General features: G+C 53.2%; 2 protein-coding genes across 3 annotated transcripts in view; one reads left to right on the top strand and one right to left on the bottom strand.

Moving 5' to 3' along the window:
* RIMS4 (regulating synaptic membrane exocytosis 4) overlaps positions 1 to 13,727 on the top strand; it is a 63,247-nt gene extending 49,520 nt beyond the window's left edge. For both annotated transcript variants that reach the window (XM_030843579.2, XM_060285132.1), the window contains exons 3-6: positions 6,443 to 6,555; positions 6,853 to 6,954; positions 7,559 to 7,698; positions 11,981 to 13,727. In XM_030843579.2, the coding sequence (XP_030699439.2) occupies positions 6,443 to 6,555; positions 6,853 to 6,954; positions 7,559 to 7,698; positions 11,981 to 12,199 (574 nt within the window). In that variant the 3' untranslated portion in view covers positions 12,200 to 13,727. The remainder of the gene's footprint in view (positions 1 to 6,442; positions 6,556 to 6,852; positions 6,955 to 7,558; positions 7,699 to 11,980) is intronic.
* A 3,477-nt stretch (positions 13,728 to 17,204) lies between these two features.
* KCNK15 (potassium two pore domain channel subfamily K member 15) lies at positions 17,205 to 23,328 on the bottom strand. The gene is made up of 2 exons (XM_030843588.2): positions 22,954 to 23,328; positions 17,205 to 18,448 (listed from the first exon to the last, which is right to left on the bottom strand). The coding sequence occupies exons 1-2, from the start codon at positions 23,234 to 23,236 to the stop codon at positions 17,733 to 17,735; spliced, it is 999 nt and encodes a 332-aa protein (XP_030699448.1). The 5' UTR covers positions 23,237 to 23,328; the 3' UTR covers positions 17,205 to 17,732.
* Between the last annotated feature and the right edge of the window lie 2,926 nt (positions 23,329 to 26,254).

Genomic DNA, 26,254 nt, shown 5'->3' with positions numbered 1-26,254 from the left:
CTAGGAGCTATGCTCTCGTGGCCGGGGTGGGGGGAGGGGTAGGTTTGGGAATGTCTCGAATACTTGAGAAGCTGGAGTCAGGACTGTGTGATGCTGTGTCTCCTGGCACACAGTCAGTGCTGCTGCAGTGCTTGTTTTGCAAACGCACATTTGTTCCAACACGATTGAAGTATTCTGGAATAATTTGAGCACAATATAAACTTCGCCTTTGCTCAGGTGTGATTTCATCCACGAGAAACACGAGGTGAACTCGGGAAACTGCACCCATGTAGGAATGCACAAAACATACTCCTCGCTTCCTCCTGACCCCCCTCCCCCCACACCTGGTGTTACAGCTTCCCACCCGTCCGTTTCAGACAGCCCTCCGTCACCACATTGCAGCAACTCACACTGCAGACCTGCTGACACTCATTTCCAAAAGCAAGCATCAGGCTGTCTTCACGGTAAAGCACCATATTTATTGTAGTATCTGTGCGTTTCTTAACCATTTTACACGTATAAGACTGTGCTACCGTTTTTATTATATCCTTGTCCTTTTTTTTTTTTTTTGATACACTTTTTGGGTGTTGTGCCCCTAACCGTGTTTTCCCCATAAGCTCTGTGTTTGACTGCAGGACTTTTCACTGCACTGTGGTTTTAGGAATGTATGTTTTGCGTTACAGCAGAACCGACTGTATTGCAGACTCAGCGAGGCTGTGGGAGGGTGGATGGATGGACGATGGACATGTAGGGGCAGGTGGTGAATAGATGGACAGAGAGCCCGTGAACCTTTCAGAACCACATAACCCATACTCACCACGAGGGCTGGGCCGCCTTTTAATTTCTGATGAGTTGAGACAGGCGATCCATCTGGAAAAGAGTAGAAGTCAAAACCCCCGAATAACCCAATTATTTCTTTAACCATTGAGAACACGGGAAAACCAGAGGCCAAACTGAGCTCAAAGGTTAATAATAAAAGACAAATGGGTTTCAGCGCCACAAACAAAACTAACAGGATTTGAAAGGCAGGAAATCTCATTTCACCAGTAACACAAAATAAAAGGCCAGCAGAACAGAGGTTTTAATCCTGTTTCAGGTCTGCCTCCGCCTGGTGGCATGTGTCCCTTGGAAGAATCAGCTGCTGTAGCCACCCTGCTCCCCCTCCCACCCCGCCGCAGATGACCTGGCCTCTTTGTCTCAGGCATCCAGGTGCTGCACTTCCTAATAGGTCAGGAATTGGAAGTGCTCTGAAAGCACCACAGAGGGCTTCCCTGGTGGCACACTGGTTGAGAGTCCGCCTGCTGATGCAGGGGACACAGGTTCGTGCCCCGGTCCAGGGGGATCCCACATGCCACAGAGCAGCTGGTCCCGTGAGCCATGGCCGCTGAGCCTGCACGTCCGGAGCCTGTACTCCGCAACGGGAGGTGCCGCAGCAGTGAGAGGCCCGCGTACCGCAAAAAAAAAAAAAAAAAAGAAAACACCACAGAGAGGGAGAAGAGGCTCTCCCAGGCCAGGCAGCAGGGACCCGCTAGCCACGGCATCTCAATCCTTTACTCATTCAGCAGATGCTGTGTGCTAGGCCCTTTGCTAAGCACCTTGCCTGCGTCATCCTGTTGACTCTCCCCAACAGCTCAGCCAGGTGACTATAATTTATTTCCATTTTATACATGCAGCTCAGAGAGATTACCAAACTTACCTCAGGTTGCACAGCCCTGGAACCCAAGGTCTGTATTATGCCGAGTTCAGTCTCAACCAGTATATTTTCCCAGTTTGGGGACAGCCCAAGGGTCTGGCAGTAAAAATCTATTGAGTTCCTACTGAATAAGGCATGGTCTAAGTAGCAGCAAGTTTGTGGCATTTACTAATTCAGCACACTCTTTCCTACCCCTTTGGGAATGGATCCTATAAGCAGAGATTTTCAAAACATTTAAAACTGGTACAGCACAGGCACCCAGCAGTGGGAGGGCTGCACTTCTGTCTCTAGGGTAGGTGTGGGCTCATTTGCAGGTAAGAAGATTCAAGTGCAGAGCCACCAGCCGCTGGCCAGAGGTCACACAGCAGGCACTTGACCAGCAAGGAGTAGGATCAGCTCTGACTTTGTATCCTCTGCCTTCCGTCCTCCAGGGGAGTCCCCGAGGTGGAGCGGGGTCTCTGATGCAGTTGGTCCCCTGGCCAGCAGGGACCTACCTCCATTTTATTCTTCCTCCCTCCAGCCCCATGGAGGATGGGGCAACCCGTTCAGGGTTTCTGGGGAGTCAGCCTGGTTCCTTGGCAGCTGGCGAGGCACCCTGGGATGGGAAATCAGGCCGCCACCCAGATATTATAAACAGTCACCGCTGGGCACCAGGCCTACCAGTTCCCCATTGTCTGCTCAGAATCCCACCAGGAACTGAGGGGCAGACAGTGACGATGTTGGAGGAAACTTTCAGTTTCAGGCTGCAGAAGGCCTTGCTCTGCCTTGGGGGGCTGGGCCCCTTCAGTGCCTTAGATCCCACGAGGTACCGCTATTTCTCGAGCTTTTAGAGCCCAGACCCTCCTAAGAGAATGGATTCCAGACCCTCAGGAGGCTGGGGTGGAAAAGAAACGGGTGTGGAGGAAAGGCCAGGTCACCAGCTGTGAGCGGGTCTAGGTCTTAGCTTTCATGCTGTTAATTCAGGTTCTTTGGGTTTGCAAGCAGAGCGGGTATCCATTTCTGTCCCCAGGTAATTAAGTTATTTTTCCCATACTTTCTCTATAACACCGTTGCATGATTGTAGAGATAATAGATTCGGAAGCTTGGCTGCCTGGGTTCCAATACTACTCTGCCATTTCTTAGTTCGGCCCTCTCAAAGGTGCAGTGGGAACATGTGCTCCTCTCCAGGGTGTGGAGGGACACACAGAGCCTCAGAGATGCTCCAGAGTCATTTGACAAGACACTAGACAACATTTCTGCAAAGCATCACGCCCTTTTCTCAGCTCCACCCAATAAGAAGCATGGGCACGAGTCCCCTCTGCTTTCAGAGTCCCCAAACCTCTGTAGAGTTTCCCATCATCCCTTAGCACTGCCAGCCCAGCCTGGGGACCCAGACCTTCCTCAGTTCTCTTCCCTCCCTGCCTGACTCCCTCTGCTCTCCCTGGCTGGGGATTTGGGGTTGGTTTGTTTACTCACGGGCAGGACGGCCGGGTTTTGCACCTCTCCTTCCAAGACTGCTGCTTCTTAGATTTGAAACTCAAAAGCTAAGAATCTGACTGTCTTGTTCTCTGCATCCTACAGGGTCATCCCTTCCCTGAGGCAGTAGACCTAGGATACCATGGCTCCTGCCTGAATGGGGAAAGGGTGGCAGCAGGTAGTAGGAAATCATGAAAATGAAAAAGTACTCAGGCTAAAATCTCAAGTTATTATCCTTCCATTGACTCTGCCAATAACTTAAATCAAAACAGAATTTGTTGGAATGATTGTGGGACATCTCACGTGCTTGAGGAAAGAACTGGGTGGGCAGGACTGGGTGGCTAGTAGTTGGGGCTCTTTTCAAGGACAGGCCATTCACACGGCTCAGTTCTCATGACTGTTGGTCTCCAGGCTTCTCTTTTATTTCCCAGAGAGAGTCTTTGCTTGACTGAGCTTGGGTCAGCTGTCTGACCCTGTGTCCATCAGCTCTGGCCAGGGGACAGGGTCACTGCATTCATTAGTCAAACCAGTTGCTGTAACAAGCCTCTTCAATCAATGACTTATGGCTTAATGACAATGACTTAATACAGACATTTGTATTTTGCTCATGCAGACTTCAGTGCAGGTGTTTCTGGTCATTGCTCCCAGCCAGCTCCTTTATTCTCGTCTTTTTTTTTTTTTTTTTAAATCCAATACGTGTTTATAATTCCTCTACTGTCAGATATTTAGATTGTTTCCATTTTTACTATTATAAGTCATCCGTGGCTAAATACAGTCCTTTTCTCCTCAATGTCCAAAAGCTTAAAACAGTTGATTTCCCTCTTTTCTTCCCGGATCTCTGTCCTTTCCCGTCTTCTGTGACATTGTATACACCTGCAACATAGACCTTCTCCAAGTTCCAGAACTAGACTCTCTTGCCCCTGCCTTGTCTCAGTCACCCTCCTGGGCGAGAGAAAAGTACTTACTCTCTCCTGCTCTTCACTAGGCTCCTTTACTCTTGTGGTTTCACCATCCTGAGGACCTCAGGATGCTGTGCTGGTGACTCTGGTCAGGATAGAGGGAAGATAGTATGTGGGAGGTGGCCTTCCTTCCTCTCCCCTTGTTGCTGGACCCTGTGTATCCTTTGGCCCCCAGTTCAAATTCTCCTCTCCTGGTCCATTCTGGGCCACTGCAGCCAGCAGTGCTTCCTCTCTTCTGATGACCCCTGGGCTCCCACAACCCGAGGTGGGCGGGTAGAGGACCGCTTGTGCCCCATAAGAAGACAGTAGTCTTTTTTAGTTGTTTCTTTGGGGGGCAATGTGCTTGTTTGCTCAGCAGAATGGTAAGTTGTTTGTGCACGGAGTCTTCTCTTGTTTCTTCCCCCAGCTTGCTTGGAATTTTATACATAAAGGCCGAATAGTCTTGGGTGACATGAGTTGGGCAGTGGCCTCGTATGGTAGCAGGCACTGCCATCATATAGCCCTCGGACAGGTGTCTTTCTCACTCCTGGCCTCAGTCTTCCAATCTATGAAATAGGGAGTCTGCTGGCTTGGAGGACACCTTCCTGTAACTGTTTGCAGAGCCAGCAGGTATATCCTTTGCCAACTGTGAGGTTTTGTGAATTAGCAAGGAGGTGTAAAGGCGGGCAGCTGTGGTTCAGGCACCAACGAGCATGTCTAGGGTGTGAAGAGCTGGGTACAGGCAGAGGAGACCATGAGTGAATTGTTCTCTCTGAAGAACTGGGGCAAAGGTAGACTAGCAGAGTGGTTTGGAAGCAGAAGGGGGCACCCTCGGAGTGGAACCAGAGACCCCAGAGGCCGAGAGCTCAGCAGGTTCCCTGAGAAGGGAGCTGGGGGCAGGGTGGCAGCTGCTCTCAGGCTGGGGAACAAAGTGTACAGTGCCCTTGAGGCCCAAGGCAGGCTCCCCTTCCTGTTCAAAAAGCCCCTGGCTGCTGCTGTGAAACCCAGCTCGCGGTACATGCTTATTAAAAGTTAGCTGTTACTCTTGGAACATGCCCAGGTGGAAAGTCACCTGCGGTTGGCCTTAGAAGTGTTGTATCCAAGTGTTGAGTCTGCCCTGTGAGTTCTGGCTTTAGGTTGGCCTGAACCTGCTTCCTCATCTGAATAATGCTGATAAAATCAAAACAAAACAAAACAAAACCATCCTCCTTTGTTTGTGGCAAGGTTCCTATGAGAATGCTTTGCTCCTAGAGGTAATAGGGGCACATCAGGCATGGTACTTAGTGCCTGATCTCATTACATACAACAGACCTAGGAGATGGGAAAGAAAAAACTAAAATTGGTTTCAGCAAAATAATATAATAATAATTGTCGTTGTTGACTTATGTAACAACAACAACAAAATATCTCTTGCTTCAGGCAGAGTTTGATCCAGGAGGTCACGCAGTGCCACCTGTGTGATGTCTTCCTTCATGGGCTCCAGACGGCAGCAAGAGAGCTGCCAGAGGCTCCAGTTTTCCGTCTCGGGCTCAAATCTGATGGGAAGAGAGAGCTTCTCACTTCCTACAGTTCGAAGAAATCTTCCTGGGCAGATTCTTGGGAGCTGCATTGGGCCACACGCCCAACCCTGAGCCAGTCACTGGCTAAGGAAGGAACGGCTTGATTGGCTAGGCTGAGCCTACGCCAGCCTCTGGAACCAGGTCTGCTCTGCTCCATGCGAATCAATGCCTTGGGGGAAGGGGCTCCCCAAAGGAGATTTGAGGTCTTTTTCCCAAAGGAAGGCGAGGGGACATTGGGCAGCTCTGTGGCAAGAGCAAGTGCGAACCTTGGAGGCTGAGCCACTGGCGCCGTGCACCTCAAACTGTCCAGTGCAAACGAGTCTTCTGGGGCTTGTGTTAAAAGCCAGTCGCTGATTCAGCAGCAGGGGAGTGGAGTGGGCCTCAATTCCCTTTCTAATTAGCTCCCGGGTGACGCTGCTGGTGTCTGGACCACACCTTGAGTATCGCAGCTCTCACCCATAGAGCCAGGCATCGACAGACATCATCTCCCGTGAGTCCTACAGCCACCCCGAGAGGTGGGTGTCACCATACCCCTTTCATGGAGGGGGAACCTGAGGCTCGGCCAGGAGAGGTAGGACAGGGAAAGGTACAGGACACAGAAGCTAAGCCCTGGAATTTTGGAGTCAGAGCTGAGATTTCAGGGCTATTAAAGTAGAAAGGAGGCAGAGATAGGACAGCGGTCTGCCTGAGGCTGGGTGATGGATGTGGACAGAATCACTGTGGAATGAGGGCCATTCTGGAGCTGATTGCCTGAGTCATCAGAGTCCTCAGTCGGCCCCTGGGAACGTCTGCTTTTGTCTCATTCTTTCTTCTTGCAGCCTTAACTATGGGGGAGTTTGCCTGGCATCGGACGCCCAGTTCAGTGACTTCCTGGGCAGCATGGGGCCAGCACAGTTTGTGGGCCGCCAGACCCTGGCCACCACGCCGATGGGTGAGTGTCCCAAGACCTGTTCCAAATGTTGGGGGGGGGGGTCCCCACCAGAAGCCCCGTGTCCCTCCCTCCTTCCCCTCTGCCTTGCCTCCATCTAATGAGCACCCAGCCTGGAGCCCAGTTCACACCTGCCAGGCGCTCCGCAGAGCCCGGGCGCTTGGTGTGGGAGTTGTTCTGGTCTTGTTTGGGGCTGGGAGCAGGGGGAAGGGATCTCATCCCTCAGCGGAGAGGAGGAGCTGAGTCCTTGATGGAGCTCCCAAGCCACTTCCCAGTCTCAGCTCTTGGGGCCTGTTGCAGGGGATGTGGAGATCGGCTTGCAGGAGCGGAACGGTCAGCTTGAAGTGGACATCATCCAGGCTCGGGGACTGACGGCCAAGCCCGGCTCCAAGACACTGCCAGGTGTGGAGGCTGCCCTCTCGTCTGCAGGGTGGGGGGTGGAGGTCGGGGGGATGTCCTGAGGGCTGTCTGGGTCTAGAAGAGAGAAAACTGGGTCCAGCTCTGAGGGGTCCCTCAGTCCCAAAGCGAGTGACTCTTGTGTAACTGGAGATTTAGGATTTTTCTGGAGACCCAGTTGAAATTGTCCATTGACCTTGTCAGCCTCCCCGACTGGGCTGAGCTCCTGGGGGCCAGGGACTGTCTTTCCTGTTTATGGTTCTACCCTAGCGCCTGGTAGGGCTCATGGAATACTGTGGGTGCTCAGCAAACATCTGCGTGAATGGGTCAACCATGAATATATAAGCCCGGGAAGGGTGGGCAAGCCAGGGACTGAGAGAGGGAAAGGGTGAGCAAAGGAAAGGGGAGGCAGGTAGGACCACCCGAGGGGGCCGAGTAGGCCCCAGCTAACCCTGGCTGCACCCCACCACCTACCCCCACCTGCCCCTGTTGCCTCTTCTGCAGACCCCCTGGGGGGACTCTGATCCCCAGCAGCGGGTCCCTCTGCTGCGCCCTTCACCCACCATGTGGGGTTCAGGCTAGAACTCATCCTGCTGGCCTCTGTCCCCAGCGGCCTACATCAAAGCCTACCTGCTAGAGAACGGCGTCTGCATTGCCAAGAAGAAGACCAAAGTCGCTCGCAAGTCACTGGACCCGCTGTATAACCAGGTGCTGCTGTTTCCAGAGAGTCCCCAGGGCAAGGTCTTGCAGGTGAGGGGCTCGGGGGTGGGTCGGGGTGCAGTATCAGAGGGAGAAGGAGGCCCTTCTTGGGGGTGGGGGCTCCCTGCAGGGCTTCATCTGGAGGAAGTAGAGCACTGTGGCTAATCTGAGCGCCGCAACTTGGTGTGCGACTTTGAACAAGTTCCTTTCTGAACCTCAGCTTCTTCATCTGTAAAATGCGGATACTAACAGTACCCACTGATAATGTTACTGTGAGAGTGGAATGTGTGCTTTGTGCAAGAAGAGTATTTGCAAGTTTGGCTCTACAAGTGGCTGCCATTAACATCATCATCATCATCACCATCACCACCACCACCACCACCACCAACCTCTGGAGGCCAGGGGCTTGGCATGGAGCACAGTGGCAATAGACTGAGAGCCTTTGGAGGATCCAGAGAGGTCTTCGGCTCCGTGGCTTTTAGGAGAATCTGGGAGCTAGAAAAAGCTGCCCATCACGGGGCCGGCAAGGCCCGGGTTGGATGCCTGCAGGAGCCATACGCCTGCTCTCTCAGGGCCGCTGTTTGGACGCCTCTAGCTTATACCTCAATTTCTTGCTCCTAACCTGGGCAGGCAGAGCAAACAAGGGTAGGGCCAAGGTGTTACAAGTCGCCAAGACAGTGGGACTTTTGCCAAACTGGGAAGCCCAGGTCCTGTCTAGGACCTAGTCTTTCAACCTGTGGGTTGAGACCCATCAGTGAGTTGTGAAATCAATTTAGTGGGTCTCAACAAGTACTTTTTTTTAACGGAATGGAATAGGAAATAGGAAAGAAATAGGAAATAGGACTAGGAAAGGTAAGTCTTAGTAAGATAAGTCTTATTTGGTGGAGCCCTTGCTTCAGTTATGAATCCCATGTGTTTACTGGGTGATGATATAAATGTCTGTCTTGCTGTATATACTGGTCAAAAAAGTTTGGAAAAACCCTTCTGGTCTAAAGACATTCAGAGACAATTTGAAACAACCAGAAGACCATCTGGGGCCCACATCTGGTCCACTGGACAAAGGTTTGTGCATTTTGGCCTGAGCATCTTTGGAGAAGCTCCAGAGCACATCCCTATCTGGGATGCGGAGGGAGTGGGGAAACAGAAATCTGACATGGGGTCCTTGCTACTGAGCCTTCTGACTAATGTCAGAGCAGGACAGGCCCACTGCAATTGAGGAATGCCAGTTGTATTAGTCTGCTAAGGCTGCCATAACAAAGTACCATAGACTGGGGGGCTTAAGCAACAGAAATGTATTTCTTACAGCTCTGGAGGCCAGAAGTCCAAGGTCAAGGTGTCACAGGTTATGTTTCCTGAGGCCTCCTTGGGCTGCAGACGGCCACCTTCTTGCTGTGTGCTCACATGGTCTTTTTTCTACATGCGGACATTCCTGGTGTCTAGCTGTGTGTCCTAATCTCCTGTTCTTATAACAACACCAGTTAAAACCACAACCACCCTAACGGCCTCATTTTAATGTAATCACCTTCTTAAAGGACCAGTCTCCAAATACAGTCACATTATGGGGTTAGGGCTTCAACATGAATTTGAGCGAACACAGTTCAGCCCATAACACCAGTGGAAACAGACCCATCCACACACCAGACATGAGCTTCTGATCAGCTGCCTAAGGGGTGTTGAAGACTTAGTTGAGTGACCTCGGACAAATGATTCAACCTCCCTGAGCCCCAGTTTAAACAGCTGTGAAATCGGAATCCTTTTTTGTAGGGTTGTTGGGAAGGTTGACTCTAAGGCTGGTTTAGCCTTAGAACGGTTCCTGACATGCGGTAACCAATAGCAGTGGCCCATGTTGTTTGCATATTACCCTGCATGCTTGAAGAACGTCTTACAGCTTACAGCGAGCTTTCACATCCATTATCTCCTGTGATCCTCGCTTGCCAGGTGAGCTGAGTGCGGGTGATTCCATTTACAAACAAGAACTCTGAGACTCTGTGAGGTTAAACAAACGACTTTGCCCCAAACCACCCAGCCAGCACTGGGATTAGAACCTGCGCGTGTCTGACCCTAAAGCATGTGCATTAAGACAACAGGCTCTATGTGTGATAAGCCAGCCCACCTTTGGAGCGGGGCAGAGTTAGAACCTGAGGTGCCGGAGAGCAAATGAGGGTCCTGTAGCCACAGACCATCCACCTGGCCACTCTAAGAGAGGAGGTTGACCAAGAAATGAGGAAGGCGGTGCAGAAAAGAGGCTGTTGGAAAAAAGGAAGGAGGCTACCATGTACACTATACACGTAGCAGCCACTTTTTTTAAAATTGAAGTAGAGTTGACTTACAATATTGTCTCAATTTCAAGTGTATAGCAAAGTGATTCAGTTATTTTTTTCAGATTATATTCTACTATACGTTATTATATGATATTGAGTATTCTTGTTGCTTATCTATTTTATATATAGTAGTTTGTATCTGTTAATCCCATACTCCTAATTTATCCCTCCCTCCCTCCCTCCCTCTCCCCTTTGGTAACCATAAATTTGTTTTCTATGTCTGTGAGTCTATTTCTGTTTTGTAGATAAGTTCATTTGTGTCATATTTTAGATTCCCCATGTAAGTGATATCATATAGTATTTGTCTTTGATTCACTTCACTAAGTATAATATTCTCTAGGTTCATCCATGTTGCTGCAAATGGCAATATTTCATTCTTTTTTATGGCTGAGTAACATTCCATTGTGCGTGTGTGTGTGTGTGTGTGTGTGTGTGCGCACCACATCTTCTTAAGCCAATTGTCTGTTGATGGGCACTTGGGTTGTTTCCACGTCTTGACCATCGTAAATAAAGCTTCTATGAACATTGGGGGTGCATGTGTCTTTTCAAATTAGAGTTTTCATCTTTTCTGGATATATACACCCAAGAGTGGGATTGCTAGATCATATGGTAGCTCTATTTTTAGTTTTTTAAGGAACCTCGGTACTGTTCTCCATAGTGGCTGCAACAATTTACATTCCCACCAACAGTGTAGAAGGGTTCCCTTTTCTCCACACCCTCTCCAGCATTTATTATTATTATTATTTTATATATATATAATTTATTTTATTTATTTTTGGCTGCATTGGGTCTTCGTTGCTGCACGTGGGCTTCTCTCTGGTTGCGGCGAGTGGAGGCTGCTCTTCGTTGCGGTGCATGGGCTCCTCATTGCGGTGGCTTCTCTTGTTGCAGAGCACGGGCTCTAGGCGCGCGGGCTTCAGTAGTTGTGGCTCACAGGTTCTAGAGCGCAGGCTCAGTAGTTGTGGCGCACAGGCTTAGTTGCTCCGCGGCATGTGGGATCTTCCCGGACCAGGGCTCGAACCCGTGTCCCCGGCATTGGCAGGCGGATTCTTAACCATTGTGCCACCAGGGAAGCCCGCATTTATTATTTGTAGACTTTTTGATGATAGCCATTCTGACCAGTGTAAGGTAATAGCTCTGACCAGTGTAGGTAATTGTAATTTTGAATTTTTCTAATAATTAGGGATGAGCATCTTTTCATGTGCCTATTGGCCATCTGTATGTCTTCTTTAGAAAAAAAATAGTGTATTTGGGTCTTCTGCCCATTTTTTGATTGGGTTGTTTTTTTCAATATTGAGTTGTATGAGCTGTTTATGTATTTTGGATATTAACTCCTTGTCGGTCATGTCATTTGCAAGTATTTTCTAGATTTCTGTAGATTGCCTTTTTGTTTTTTTGATGGTTTCCTTTGCTGTACAAAAGCTTTTAAGTTTGATTAGGTCCCATTTGTTTATTTTTTCTTTTATTTCTCTTACCTTGAGAGACTGATCTAAGAAAATATCGCTACGATTTATGTCAGAGAACGTTTTACCTAAGTTCTTTTCTAGGGGTTTTGTGGTGTCATGTCTTACACTTAGGTCTTTAAACCATTTTGAGTTTATTTTTGTTTGTGGTGTGAGAGAGCGTTCTAATTTCATTGATTTACATGCAGCTGTCCTACTAGCCACTTTTTAAAACTTTGTTTCCGAGGATCTGGAAGCAGAGGGCCTTTTGGGGGGTGGGGTGGCAGGTAGGACACTCATAATGTAGGGTCAGCCCTCAAGGCTTGGGCTCAGAGACGGGGCGGGTGGAGGACGGAAAGAAATGGCAAGACCAGAGGCCGGACGCCAGTCATCCAGGGACCAATAATGGTGGCACTGGAGCCAGGAGAATATGGTGGGACTCGAGCCATTTTAGGCAGTAGAATTCCCTGGACTCAGAGACGAATGGGGCGTGGGGTGACCCCAGGTTCTGCTTCTGGGCCCGTGAGTAGCACTGACAGGATTTGAACCACTGTGTCTCTTGCCCCGCAGGTGATCGTGTGGGGGAACTACGGGCGGATGGAGCGGAAGCAGTTCATGGGTGTGGCCCGCGTACTGCTGGAGGAGCTGGACTTGACCACCCTGGCCGTGGGCTGGTACAAGCTCTTCCCCACCTCCTCCATGGTGGACCCAGCTACGGGCCCCCTGCTCCGGCAGGCATCCCAGCTGTCCCTTGAGAGCACCGTGGGGCCCTGCGGCGAGCGATCTTAGTGCCAGGGAGGGGGAGGGGCTCCCCAAGATGGTCTGGAGACCGCCCAGCCCCGACCTGGGACCCCAGGCCCAGGGGCACATTGAACAGAGGAGGATGGGGTTCTCCCCCCACAGCGGGGAAGCAGAACGGGGAGACCTGCCCCCTCAGGGCCCCTCCTCACCCCTTCTTTTCCTCCTATCCCCTGAGACCTTCCCTCTCCCGATGGGATTGGCTGCACTTTTGACTTGGCTGGTTCTTGACCTGGTGGATGTGGCTGCAATCCGGAGAAAGGAAAGACCGAGGTGGCAGAGCAAACCATCCTCCTGCCCCAGACACTGTCCGACCGCTCCCTCTTTTTGCCTCCTTGGAAGCTCGCTGCCCGGAGCCAAGTCCAGAACCCAGCGGCCATCTCCATGGTGCCAATTACCAGCAAGTGTCTTTCCTGCGGCACCGGGTTCAGGCAGCTACTCCTGCCCCAGAGCCTATGGGGCAGCTTTGCAAGGATCCGGAGCCAGCTCCGGGGGGCCCCAAGCCCCTGACTTGAAGAGGAGCTCAGGCCTCCCTCCACCTGCCCGTGGAAGGAGCTTTGCCGCAGCCTGTTCGAGTCTATCTGTCTGTCCCCTGCCTGCCCCTCTTATGGTGGCTCTAGGACTTGGGGTCCTTCAGGGACCAGAGGATAGGAGGGGTGCCCTGGGCCTGGCACAGACCCCCAGGGTACCTGCCTCTGTGGGATTGCAACAACCTAGTTTGCAAACCGTTAGTGGACTGGACAGAACTCTTGTCGCCTGTGTTTTAGCAGAGGAGCTGTGGGACCCCGATTTTTGAGAACCCCAGCTCCAGAGAGCTCACCGTCTCTGAATTTTGGGGATGTGGGATTGGAGAGGGAGTCTGAGGAAAGCTGGGCTTGGGACTGGTGGTGCCCAGGCGAGGGTTTCCCAAGTAGGAGAATCCCTCCTTGCTGGATGAGGTCAAAGGTTATCTTGTCTGGCCCTCTGCCTCCAGGCTAAGGGTCTGGGGAGGCAACAGAGCTCCCCAATTTTAGTCTTTTTAAACAAACCATCCTGTACTAAGGGCAGAACCCACTGCCCCGGCCTCAGTGACCTTGGCTCAAGGAGAGAAAGAGAGTGAGGAGAGGCATGAGTGTGAGAATTGGGAGGTTCCTTCTCGAGCAGGCCTGGGGCCCTCCCCGGGGCCTCACAAGCCCTTTTGCATGCTGGGGAGGACGCAGGCTGGCCCCCCTCTCTAGAAGCACATTTCTGCCACCTTTGCCCAGCCGCCCACTCCCCATACCCCCCTCATTACCCAGTCCTGCTGTGTAGGGCATAGTCCTGGTTAGCCGGGTAGGGTTAGTGTGCCAGGCCCTGTGCCTGCTCTTAGCTCACATAGAGTCCTTACAGAGTCCCCAGACGGGGCGAGAGGAGATGGAGTGCATTCCAGGAGACGGCCTTTCCCTCCTCGATGGCCTGGCCTGGGCCTCGATCTGGAGCCTGGTTCACACGGGAGGCTGCCCCCCAGCCCCCGCTGCCCCCCTTCCCCCTCCCCTCACCTCCCCTCCCCTCCCCTCCCCCTCCCCTCCCCCTCCCCTCCCCTCCCCCTCTCTCCCCTCCCCCTTCTCCCCCTCCCCTCCCCTCCCCCTTCTCCCCCTCCCCTCCCCCTTCTCCCCCTCCCCTCCCCTCCCCTCCCCTCCCCTCCCCCTTCTCCCCCTCCCCTCCCCCTTCTCCCCCTCCCCTCCCCCTTCTCCCCCCTCCCCTCCCCTCCCCTCCCTTCCCCTCCCCCTTCTCCCCTCCCCTCCCCCTTCTCCCGCCTCCCCCTTCTCCCCCTCCCCTCTCCCCTCTCCCCCTCCTTCCTCCCCCTCCCCATGTAGGGTTGTAGCCAGAGCTGCCCATGATACTCAGACGTTCTGATTTATTACCCTTGGTACTGATTTTATTTAGGAAGCACTCCTGAGGCTGTGAGCCTTGGCAGAGGGGGCCTGGGCTCCATCAGAGGAGGTCGTTTCCCACTGGGGTTGCCCGGCTGTGTTGAGACCCACCTTCCTCCCAGTCCCCCTCTAGGCTGTTGACCAGGTGATTCCTTCCACCTGGAGCCCCCCCTCCCCTCAGCCTGTTTGAGCCCTGGGCACCCTTTAAAATTCTGGAGGAGGTATAGCGCCCCCATGCTCTGGGAAGGGGAGATGGAGGTCCCCTTTGATCCAGGAGGCCTTCAGACCTTCCTGGGATTGTGGTGGCTGGAATCCCAAGGCTGGGGCAGGAGGCAGCCGGCTCTGGAGGCCCAGAATCAGCGCCTCCCCCGTGTGTTTTTTTTAAACCAGTGTGATTTTTCTGCCGTTCGTTTATTACTCACCATTCGTAATATTTTGAGCCAGGAGAGCGCCTTCTCTCTCCAGCTGTCACTGCTCTGGTAGTTCAGGGGTAGCTTTTCAAAGACGGGGCGGAGCCTGGCTGTTTCAACCAGAGGGGAGGGGGTGTGGTCTGTGCGCCCCAGCGTGATCCTGCCCTCGGGTGTCTGCACAGCCTTTATAAAGAGAGAGAGCGTGCTCCAAAGCAATAACATCCAGAGGGTGGTCACCGAGGGCCCCCCTCAATGACTTTCTTGTTTGTTCTGTGAATTCTCAGCTCACCTCCTGGAGGGGTGGGCTGGGGTGAGGGCTGGAGCCCTCTTTCTTTGTATCATCGTTGTGAGCACATGGCCACCTTCCAAGGGGCCCCGACCATTTGGCGTGGGAACCACCGTCTGTCCTCACCAGGGGATGGGGGTTTGGGGAGGGGTGACTATTCTCATCATTAGCTTTGGGGAACCTTCAAGCCTGCTCCTGTCTGATCCTTTGCCAGCTCAAACTCCCCCATTTGGAGAAGAGCAGAGAGGGTGGAGTTGGGGGGATTAGGAGTCGGGGGGCTGGGGTCTCCAGGGGACAATTCTTTTTTCAATCCTTGGGCCAAAGGTCACATGCAGGGGTATGGTGGGAAGGAGTCATCTCCACTTTCCTTCTCCAGAATCTGCCTGTCGCACTAAAGCGAAAGGGGCTTTGGGACCATTGGTGAAATCATTTCCATTTTACAAAGAGATCCCAGGCCTCTGGGGTCACCCGTGAGTTTATGACACCCCCAGCCGGGGCCTCCTCTTCCCACCAGAGGCTGAGCTGGAGCCACCATTTCCCACAATATTTCCTCCGCTCTCTCTGTGTCCTTCTCCCAGGGGCCTTGGAGAGATGGGCAGGGCCAACTGTAGCCCATCTGAGAGGGGAGGAAACTGAGGCTCAGAATCAGTAAGTGACTTGCCCAAGATGAGACCCCTCAGCAAGTGAGCCAAAACCAGGGCTCTACTGTCCCTCCTTTGTGGGACAGAAGACCGTCGCTCCAGGGCACATCTGCCATGATAAATATTTGACCTTGAAGCCCTGGGCCACCCAGCCCTGCTTGGTTCCATCTTGATGGGCCAATAACTTTTCTGGCCCCGGGTTTGGAGGAAAGGGTTGCCATAGAGACCTCGCTCTCCTGGGGTTCTGGCCTGACTAACTGAGGCTGTGCAGGATTTGGTCCAGGCCTTGATGTCTAAGTGGGGACTCCCGCCAAGGGGCCACAACCCCTCCGAGACCAACCTGAGGGAGGCAAGACACTGGTTCCTCCCTGGGGCTGTGCGGGAGTGAGCTGGCTGTGGTACACCTCATCTTAGGGAAATCCTCACCAGACCTTCAGATATAATAACAGCTGATCTTCCTGTAGTGCTTTTCAAACTTTTTTTGTTTTCAAAGTGCTTTTACCTTGCGTGTAACCTCACAAGAGCCCCTGGGCAGTCGGTGGGCACCTGTGTTATCAGCCCCATTTTACAGACGAGGAAGCTGAGGCCCTGGGAGGGGGAGGCACCTGCTAAGGTCCCACTGTGAGCTGGTGGCTGAGCCTGGATGAGAACTCAGTTCTCCAACAGTTCAGAGCTCTTTCTTCAACGTGGGGTGAAGCAGAGTTGAGGTCATGCACTTTACAAGCTGATCCGCCATCCGGCTCCTTATATCAGGAGCTCACGGGCACAGCTCAGCGTTCAGAGGCACTTCTGAGCCCCGCTGCCCTTGGAGCACGGCTGTTGCGTCAGGCAAGGCCACCTGCATTTATTTATTGAGCAGCAGCCCTGTGCCAGGCCCAGGGGACTGGCGTGCCCCACCTCCATCCCCCGTTGCCCTGTAATGACTCCTGTGGGCTCGGGGAGGCTCTGTCTGCATAGCAGCATCTCTTGAGTGGACGGGAAACGTTCATGTCCATGAGCTCATCTGACTCACAAACCCTGACAGGGAGGCACTGACTGTGCCCGTTTGACGCATAGCTTCTGTGAGGGCAAAGTGGAGACTTGAACACGGGGCCTCAGGCATCACCTCTGGAGCCCTTTCACTCTACCACTGCCTCCTGAGGGGTGGCAGGAAAGCAGGACCCCTGGTCCTCAGGCCCACTCTCCACTCACTCACCTTTCCCCCCTTCCCTCTTTGGCAGCAGGAGCCCCTCAGGCTTTTGGGGAGGGAGGGTTTCCTGGGCCCCTGGGTTGGAGCGGGTCACGTTGCATTGTGTTCATGACCATGTAGCTCATGTTGAAAATTAAAGTTTTTGGCTTTTCTAACGTGGCTTGCTCTGCTGTGTGTCGACGCCCTTCTCTCTGGGACACTAAAGGCCCTTAGTTTTAAGGATCTGAGTGCTCCGGAATGTCAGCTTTGTTAACGTCTCCTTATGGGGCTGGGGCCTGGCCCAGGAACCCTCCCAGAGATGCATAGGAGGAAACAGGGTACTGGGTGAACCCAGTCATTTTACAGATGTGGAAACTGAGGCCCAGGGAGGGGATGAGACTCCCCGAGGTCACACTGTGGGTGATTGGCAGTACCCAGGTCTCACAGTTCCCAGAAGAGGCTGTGGTCCAGGTGTCCCCGTGACACGGGTGTCAGCAAGGCCCCCCCCTTATCCCAAAGTGGGGCTGGCCAAGGACAAAGAGCATCAGATTTGGGGGTGGGGCCAATTCCACTCTGCGCGCCGAGTAAGAGAATGGGTAATCATTTAAATAGTGCAGAGATTTGCCCACTGGTGCACACTGGACCGTAAATGTTGCCCTTCAGTCCGTCCGATCCCTGTGCTTCTCGTAGTGGGAGCAGCTGGCCTCACTGGTAGGATTCCAGTGTTGGAAGTCATGCATTTCCCCACAACACGGAAAGCCCACCTCTGCACACAACAGAAAAATGGGCACCTGCTTCCGTTCCGCAGGGCCAGCTAGGGACATGGGCCTGTGGCGAGCCTCTCCTCAGTGGCGGGTGTGGCCACGCCTTCTAAAACAATTTGGATCACAAGTGGTTTGCACCTACAGGGCGAGTTTAGAGTCATGCTTGTGCTTATGATGCGACTTTAATACATTTTTGGAGAGGAGGGAGGGGCTTGCCACAGAAGGAAATGAGAAGCTACTCGTGGCAGAGGACGGCATTGAGGCTACGGCCCCTCACCCCTCTCCGAGGTCTGGGGAGGGTCTACTGACAGGTGAATCCAGACCCTCCGGCTCTAGGATCGACCCCCAGCCAGGATAGGGCTGTCAGATGGACTTACGCCGGGCCAGGGGCCTGCCTGCCCTGCAGCCGCCGCCGCCGCCGCCGCCTCCAGCCCCAGGGCTCGCGGGGGGCGAGAAGCCCAGATTGTCGCGGGCGCGCAACTCCAGCTGGTGGATGCGGTAGGAGATGGAGGTGGAGCCGGCGGGGTGGGCGGGGCGGCGGAGCAGGGCGGGGCCTCGGCTCTCGGGCGCCCCCCGGCGGAGCGGGCGGGCAGCACGCTCGGGCGCGTCCGCGCTGGCCGCCAGGAAGCGCAGGACCACCAGGTTGAGGAAAGCGCCGATGACCGTGAGCCCCAGGAGGATGTAGAGGAAGCTGAAGACCACGTAGGGCGGCTTCCTCTGTAGCGCCTCGTCGTTCTGCAGCGCGACGAAGTCGCCAAAGCCGATGGTGGTGAGGGTGATGAAGCAGTAGTAGTAGGCGTGGAAGAAGGTCCAGCCCTCGAAATGCGCGAAGGCGGCGGCCCCGAGGGCCAGGGTGGCCGCGCACACCAGCAGCCCGGCCACCACCATATTCTCGGTGGACACGTGCGGCCGCCGCAGGCCCAGGCAGCGCTTGGCCGCCAGCAGGAGGCGCCGCATCAGCGCGTTCAGCCGCTCACCCAGGCTCTGGAAGGTGACCAGCGTCAGGGGGATGCCCAGGAGCGCATAGAACATGCAGAAGACCTTGCCCGAGTCCGTGCCCGGCGCGGCGTGACCGTACCCTGAAGGTAGAGAGGAGGGGAGGGTTGATGAGGGTCCAGCTCCATCTCACACTCTCGCCCGCTGCCGGGTCTCTCTCCCCATCCCCCATAGCCGGCAGAGCATCTTGAAATGCTAGTTCGAACTAGGTCGTTCCCCGGCTTTAAAACCTTGCATGGTTACTCATAAGCGACCCAAATTGTAAACAATCCAAACGTCCCTCAGCTGGGGAATGCATAAACAACTGTGGTACATCCATACAGTGGAATTCTTTTCAGCAATACGAAGGAATGAACTACTGTTTCCTCAGCAGCAAAGGATGGGTTTCAAATGTATTCTGCTGAATCAAAGGAGCCAAGCTCAGAAGGCTACCTATTGCATGGTTCCATTTAAATGACATTCTGGAAACATTGTGGTAAAACTATAGGGACAGAGAACAGATCTGTGGTTGCCAGTCCTCAGAGTTGGAGGTGGGGTTAACTAACTAAAAAAGGGCATGACAGGGGACTTCCCTGGCGGTCCAGTGGTTAACACTCTGCCCTTCCAATGCAGGCAGCGCAAGTTTGATCCCTGGTCAGGGAACTAAGATCCACATGCTGTGCAGACAAAAAAAAAAAAAAAAAGGCATGACAGAATTTTGGGGAATGATGGAAATGTTCTATGTCTTAATCGTGGCTGCAGTTACAAGACAGGTTTTCATTTGGCAAAATCCGCAGAAGTGTACGCTGAAAAATAGTGAATTTTAATGTCTGTAAGTTGTGCCTTGAAAGAAAAAAAAGCAAAATCTTTTGTGTCTCCCCAGTCCCCACAGGGTAAAGTCCCAGTTCTCAGGTGATGTCCAAGCTCCTTCATGATCAGGACCCCCCTCACCTCTCCAGCCTCGCCCCATTTTGTTTCCCCAACCAGTATGTCCTTTTCTTATGGGTCCCCTCCCCACCACGATCTTCTCCCCCTGTCCCAGTCCACGTTTCCCCTCCCAGATCCTGCTCCAAGCCAGCTCTCACAAAACACCTCTTCAGTCGGGTGGAGCTCCTCATTGAGTCCCCTCAGCCGTTGTAGGGGACGTAAACATGAGTGGGCTTCCCTGAGTCTTGGCACACCGTGCTATCACCATGGAAATAGTGGATATGTGTGTCTTCCAGGATTGAGAAGCGAAAGCTTTCATGGTATTTTCAAAGGGTCCCATAACCCAGGAAAAGTCAGGTGGCCCTTCCCCAACAGAATATGCCTCCTGTAGCAAATTAGCTCCATCTGCCAAAATGTAAATACACCTCTGGCCTGTGCAGTTCCACACTGAGGAAGGTAGTCCTCCAAAATACATGCACGTGCAAAGTGACGTATGCATGTGAGTTGTCGTTGCAGCACTGTTGGTCATAGTGAAAACTGAGAAACAGCCTAAGTGTCCCATCAAAAGCAGCCTGGTTAAATAAGCCACAGCGCCATTCAGACGATGGCTGTGGTTCCCACGGGGGGCAATTTTGCCCCCCGAGGGCACAACTGGCAATGTCTGGAGACATTTTTGGTTGTCACAGCTGGGAGGTGGTGGCTGTGTGCTACCGGCATCTAGTGGGTACAGGCCAGGGTCCCGCTTAGCATCCTTTGGTGCACAGGACAGTCCCCACAACAAGAATAGCCAGCCCAAAATGTCGCCGGTGCTGAGGCTGGGGGGCCCTGCTAGTCCGCCATGGAAAAGAGGACACAATTCTTCAGGGACTGATATAAAAACATCACCAAAATATATGAAGTGAGAAAAGCAAGAGGCAAAACCGCATGTATAATATAATATAACATGTTTGTGTGTGTGTCAAAGGAATATATGGAGAAGATATTAGGAAGGATCCTCAAAAAACTGATAACTGCATTTGATCCAGGGAAGGGATCCAAGGGTTGAGGGACAGGGAGAGAGGGAGACTTCCTTTTCATCCTATACCTTTTGTACCCTGTGTGCATATATAACATTGGAAATGTCAACCATATATATATGTGTGTGTGTGTGTATATATATATATATATATATATTTAAAGATCTATGGCTCCACTGCCATGTTTTTACTTTATGGCCCTATCAGTCTGCCTCTATCTATTTGGCGGCGGGGTGGGGGTGGGGGACTCTGCTGCCACTAGACAACCGTGACGTCCGTGAGGCGAGAGACCATGCTGGTCATTTCTCTGTGTCCCTGGTCACCAGTGAATGCCCTGCACAGAGCCTGACACAGACTAAGGGCTCAATGAAAGTTTAATCATCAATGATAGGGACTTCCCTGGTGGTGCAATGGTTAAGAATCTGCCTGCCAATGCAGGGGACACGAGTTCGAGCCCTGGTCCGGGAAGATCCCACATGGCGCAGAGCAACTAAGCCCGTGCGCCACAACTACTGAGCCTGAGCTCTAGAGCCCGCGAGCCACAACTACTGAGCCTGCACACCACAACTACTGAAGCCCACGCACTCTGGGGCCCGCATGCCGCAACAACAGAGCCTGCGTGCGGCAACTACTGAAGCCCACGCGCCTAGAGCCCGTGCTCTGCAACAAGAGAAGCCACTGCAATGAGAAGCCCACTCACCGCAACAAAGAGTAGCCCCCGCTCGCCGCAACTAGAGAAAGCCCGCCCGCAGCAACGAAGACCCAATGCAAACAAAAATGAATAAAATTATTTTAAAAAAGAAATGAAAGAAATAATCAATGATAATAATAATAGTCAGACCAGATTGAAGGAGGTGCTAAGTGTGAGACAGAGGAGCCGCTTTAGGAATAAGAGGCCGGACGGTACTGTTTCGAGCTGTTTGGGGGTATGTCAGGTTTTGACAGAAAGAAAAATGAATAATGGTAGTAACTAAACATGCTAGGTACTCTACATGGATTATTTTATTTAATTGTCCAGTGACTGTATGAGATGATATTATCCCCATTTTACAGATAAGGAAACTAGGCTCAGAAGGAGGAAGCTGCCCAAAGGTCACAGGGCTGAGCTATTAACCACTATCCTCCATAGCTTCTCGGTGCCTCTCTTCTGTCCTTACAGAGTTCAGCTCCTAGATTCTGGCGCCTGGCTCTCTCTGCAAGGCTGGCTTATGCAACCTGGACCACACAGCCAGTGCTGGTGCCCCCAGGTGGCCAAAAGAGGCAAAACTGCTGTTTTCACAGTCCCTTCCCCCCACCCTCCCAGATGCAGGTCAGAGGGGAGCAGTCAGAAGAAGAGGCCATATCCAGCTGGGAGGACTCCAGAAAATGTGGGGGAAGGCAGAGGAGGTGGATAGGGTCCCACACCACTGGGCAGAGTAACAGGGAGGGTCTTAGGCTAGGCCAAGATAGGCAAGCAGGGGTGCCCACTTTGAACGGGAGCTGGGCCCACAGTTGGCAAATAATGAATTGTTATTATTGCTGATTAATAGTCGCTATCTAGCCTCAGGCCTGTGCTATGCATTTTACACACTTGATCTCACTTAAACCTGGTAATCACTCAGTGAGGTAGCAACAATTGCACTTTGTAGTTGAGGAAACCAGGGCTCAGAAAGGTACAATCAATTGTCAGAGAAGGCAGGAGGCAACAGAGATGAGAACAGAACTCTGGTCGATGTAATTGCAGAACTCAGGCTTCTAACTCCACTGCTAAACCCACAAACTCACATTGGCCTGCAAGAGCATTATGGAGGGACTTTCTCCACGGCACTGCAGGGTGGTGGTCTAAGCCCAAAGGGACACCTGGACATCCATAGCTGGGGCCTGGGGAGCGGCTGGCACCCAGCGTGGAGCCCTGCAGAACCTGCTGCTCTCCTTTTCTGCTTCCCCAGGCTTAGGCTCAGCAGGTACCAGCCAGACAGTAGCCATGGCAACGGCTGGCTGTCCAGATACTGCAGAGAAAGTGCTCTGGATCCCCGAGGGTGAGGTCCAAAGCTGGTGGTAATCAGTCATTCCTTCAACAAATATTTATTGAGTGTCTACTACCGGCTAGGCACTGGCCATACTGCAGGGACTAAGACAGAGTAGATGCCCATTCTCTTTTGTGTCATAATACAAAAAGCAATTTTTTTTTAGTGCTTTCTATGTGTCAGGTCCTGTGCTAAAACTTTCTGCATATAGTATCTCCTTAATGATAACTGTCTCACTACAGCCTTGAGATAGGGCCTATTAGCACCCCTATTTTATAGAGGAGAAAACTGAGGCTCAGAGAGGTTAAGCAAGTGGTATGAGGTCACACAGCCAGCGTGATGCAGCCAGGCAAGGAAGCAACTCCAGCCATTTGGGCTTCCGGCCCCATTCCATCCGTCTGCCAGTCCCTGGGGCGTTTTCTGACACTCCTGCGGGCCAAGCCTCTTGGCAAACGGGACCTACTGGCTCCTCCCAGCCTTGCCTGCGTGGAACGACAGACAGCCCATTCGACAGAGGGAGGCGAGTGAGGCTCGGCGAGCTGAAATGACTGGTCCAAAGTCACCCAGCTGGACAGGGGCAGAAGTGGGATTCAAACCCAGGGACGCCGCGGGCAGCTGGGGATGGAGCGAGCGCTGAGGGGAGGCGCCGGGGCCGCTCACCGATGGTGGTGATGACGGTGATGGCGAAGTAGAAGGAGCCGGCGAACTTCCACTGGCGGCCGGCGCGGTGCGGCTCGGCTTGCCGCGCCAGGCGCTCCAGCTCGCGGTAATCCTCGGTCGAGAAGCCGTACTTCCTCCTCAACTCGCTCCGCTTCTGGGCCAGCAGCCGCTTGCGGCCGCTCTCCGCCTCGGACTCGAGCGCGTCGAAGACGGCGGCGCCCACCAGCAGGTAGGACAGGATGCACAGGATAAGCGCGGCGGTGCGCACGCTCTGCTTCCTCATCGCTGAGCCCTGGGCCCCGCTCGCCGGCCCGGCACCCTGCCCGCCGCCGCCCCGTCCATTCGCCCCGACGGCCGGCCCGCGCCCCACGCTGCAGGAGCTAGGGCTGCTTGCGGCTGGGGTGCGGTACCCAGGGGCGGGGCCTCGGCGGGGCGGGGCGAGGAGGGCCGAGAGGGCTCCTGCAGCTGCCCCTTCCCTGCCGCCTCCCGCACACCTGCCTTTGTTTACCCGGTGGGGCCCCGGGGCTAAGGTGTCTGCAGATAGCGACAGTGGGAGCAAAGCGCCCAAAGCCCAGGTCTGCAGGAGCCCTGTCTCCACCACTATCTCGTCCTGTAACCTTGGGCAAGTCATTCATTTCTCCGTTTGGTCAGTCATCCAACAAATATTTACCAAAGCACCTACTGGTGCAAACAAGATTCCTGGTGTAAATAGACCTGATATCCTAGGATGGAGGGTTGGCTAAAAAGCAAACACACAAAGAGATAATTTAAGAAAAGTGTGAGAAAGAAGGAAACCTTCTTTTCTTGCGGGGGTGGGGGGGATCGCCAGCTAAGGTTGAGGGGAGAAAGCCTCCCTGGGGACGGACTGGGGCGGAAGCGTCCAGGCAGCAAGTGCGGGTCCTTTAAGCAGAGAAGCCAGTGTGTCTGGAGCCACAATAATTGGGGTGCTGGGGGAGTCAGGGTGGGAGTGGGGACTGGAAGGAAGACAGAGAGTCCACTTCGCACAGGGTTTTACAGGCCCTCCCGAAGGTTTATTCTTCAGTACAATGGAAAACCCTAGAGGGACTTCCCTGGAGGTCCAGTGGTTAAGACTCCACGCTTCCACTGCCAGGGAACTAAGATCCCGCGTGCCACGGGGCGCAGCGGAGAAAAAAAAGAAAAAGAAAACCCTAGAAAGGTTGTAAGCAGGAAAACAAACACCAACAATCTGATTGACATTTAGAAACAAAAGCATTCCGGCTGTCATGTGGGAAAGGGATGGTGGCCCAGAGTGAAGGTCAGTTAGGAGACTTTTTTTTTTTGGCCACGCTGCCAGGCATACGGGACCTCAGTTCCTGAGCCAGAGATCTGAACCAGGGCCCCCTGCAGTGGAAGCGCGGAGTCTTAACTGCTGGACCGCCCGGGAAGTCCCCAGTTTGGAGCCTCTTGTCGTCCAAATGCGTGCTTAGGGTGGCCTGGAATCAGGGGCATCGCCCTGGAGATGGAGACAAGCGGGTGGATCTGAGATGCTGGGGCCGGGGGTGGAGCCGGGCACACACGGCCACCACATTTCCCAGCCTCCCTCGCGCTTAGGGGTGTCCATGTGACAATGGAATGAGGGCAGAAGTGACCTGTGCCACCTCCAGGCCTGGCCCATAAAGCCCTCCCACACGCCATGCCCCCACCTGTCTTCCCCAACTGCAGACTGAATGCGGACACCTAGTCTTTAGGAGAGGACAGAGCCACGGGGTGGGAGGAGCTGGGGTGCAATGACACATTGCAAAGGGTCTCCCAAAGGAACACCTAATTTGAACTTCTGTGGCATTAAGCCCCTGACGTCTGGGGTCCATCTGTTACCACAACTAGCGTTACCCAGATGTGCACAGCAACAGGACTTGCTGAGGGGTTGGGTGTGGAGGGCGAAGGGGAGGACGACTCAAGGATGATCCCGGGGTCCTTGGCCTGAACAGCGGGGCGCTCGGGGCACCTTCCATTGACCTCACTCCCTGAGGAATCTACCCCTGCCCCCCCAGCACCAAGGTGACCCTCAATTCAGAGTCCTGGGTGAGCCTTCATGGAGAGTCTGGGCAGAGCACAGGCAGCATCTCCTGCAGCTTTCTGGGACACCCACCTTCCCAGGTCTCTGCTGCAGCCTTGACATGCATCACTTCTCCCCCTGTGACCATTCCAGCCCCTCTTCCTGCAGCCCCTTTGCATTTTTCTGCTCCAGCTCCATTAAACTTGCAGCTCCTTGTGCAAACTCTTGCTTTGCTTGGAACAGTCCTCTCCCCGGCCCATTCAACAGCCAACATTTATTGAATGCCTGCTAGAGGCTAGGCATTGGTTGAAGCACTTTACATGTATTCATGCATTTAATCCTCACAACCTCCTTATGTGATAGGGGCTGCTGGCTAACGCCCTATTCATCCTTCACCTCTCCCTTAGTTGGACATCTTTCCTGACTCCTAAGGTGTTCCTCCTCTGTGCTCCTCGAAGACTTCCCGTGCTCCTGCCATCTCTCATCCCTCCCACTGCTTTGTAATTCTCGTGTTCCACATATGTGTCCCCCTGAGGACAGGGACCCCATCTTGGTCCCCAGCCTGTCCCCAGCAACCGGACCTAGCACAGAGCACACATCCAGTGATCGTTTGTGGATGAACAAGCAGCAGTATCAGCATGTAGAGCGTGGACTCTGCACCTCCACTGCCTGGGAGTGTATCCTACTTTCACTTACCAGTCGTGTGAACTTGGGATGCCTCAGTTTCCCCAGTTTAAAATGGGGTTAGGAAAGTTCCTATCTCATAAAGTGCTGTGGTCAGCAGAATAATGGCCTCCCTGAAGATGCCCACATCCTATCCCTGAGACCTATGACTATGTTAGGTTATGTGGCAAAGGGGAATTAAGGTTGCAGATGGAATTAAGTTTGCTAATCGACTGACCTTGAGACAGGAGATTATCCAGATGATCTGGGTGGGCCCAATGCGATCCCAAGCATTCTTATAACTGGAAGAGGGAAGCGGAAGAGGGGGAACCAGAGAGATGCAAGGTGAGAAGGACTTGGCCTGATGTTGCTGCTGGCTTTGAAGATTGAGAAAGGGAGCCACATGCCAAGGACCACAGGTGACTTCTAGAATCTGGAAAAGGCAAGGAAACAAATTCCTGCCTAGAGCCTCCAGAAAGGAATGCAGTTCTCCCAATGCCTTGATTTTAGCCCAGCGTGACCCGTGTAGACCTCCATCCCACAGACCTGGAAGGTAATACGTTTGTGTTGTTCAAGCCGCTAGGTTTGTGATAACTTGTTACAGCAGCAACAGGGCACGAC

This window comes from Globicephala melas, chromosome 15, assembly GCF_963455315.2.
Source record: "Globicephala melas chromosome 15, mGloMel1.2, whole genome shotgun sequence".
Classification (NCBI taxonomy): Eukaryota; Metazoa; Chordata; class Mammalia; order Artiodactyla; family Delphinidae; genus Globicephala; species Globicephala melas.
Note: the sequence above shows the minus strand (reverse complement) of the source record. Positions and strands in the feature narration are given on the sequence as shown.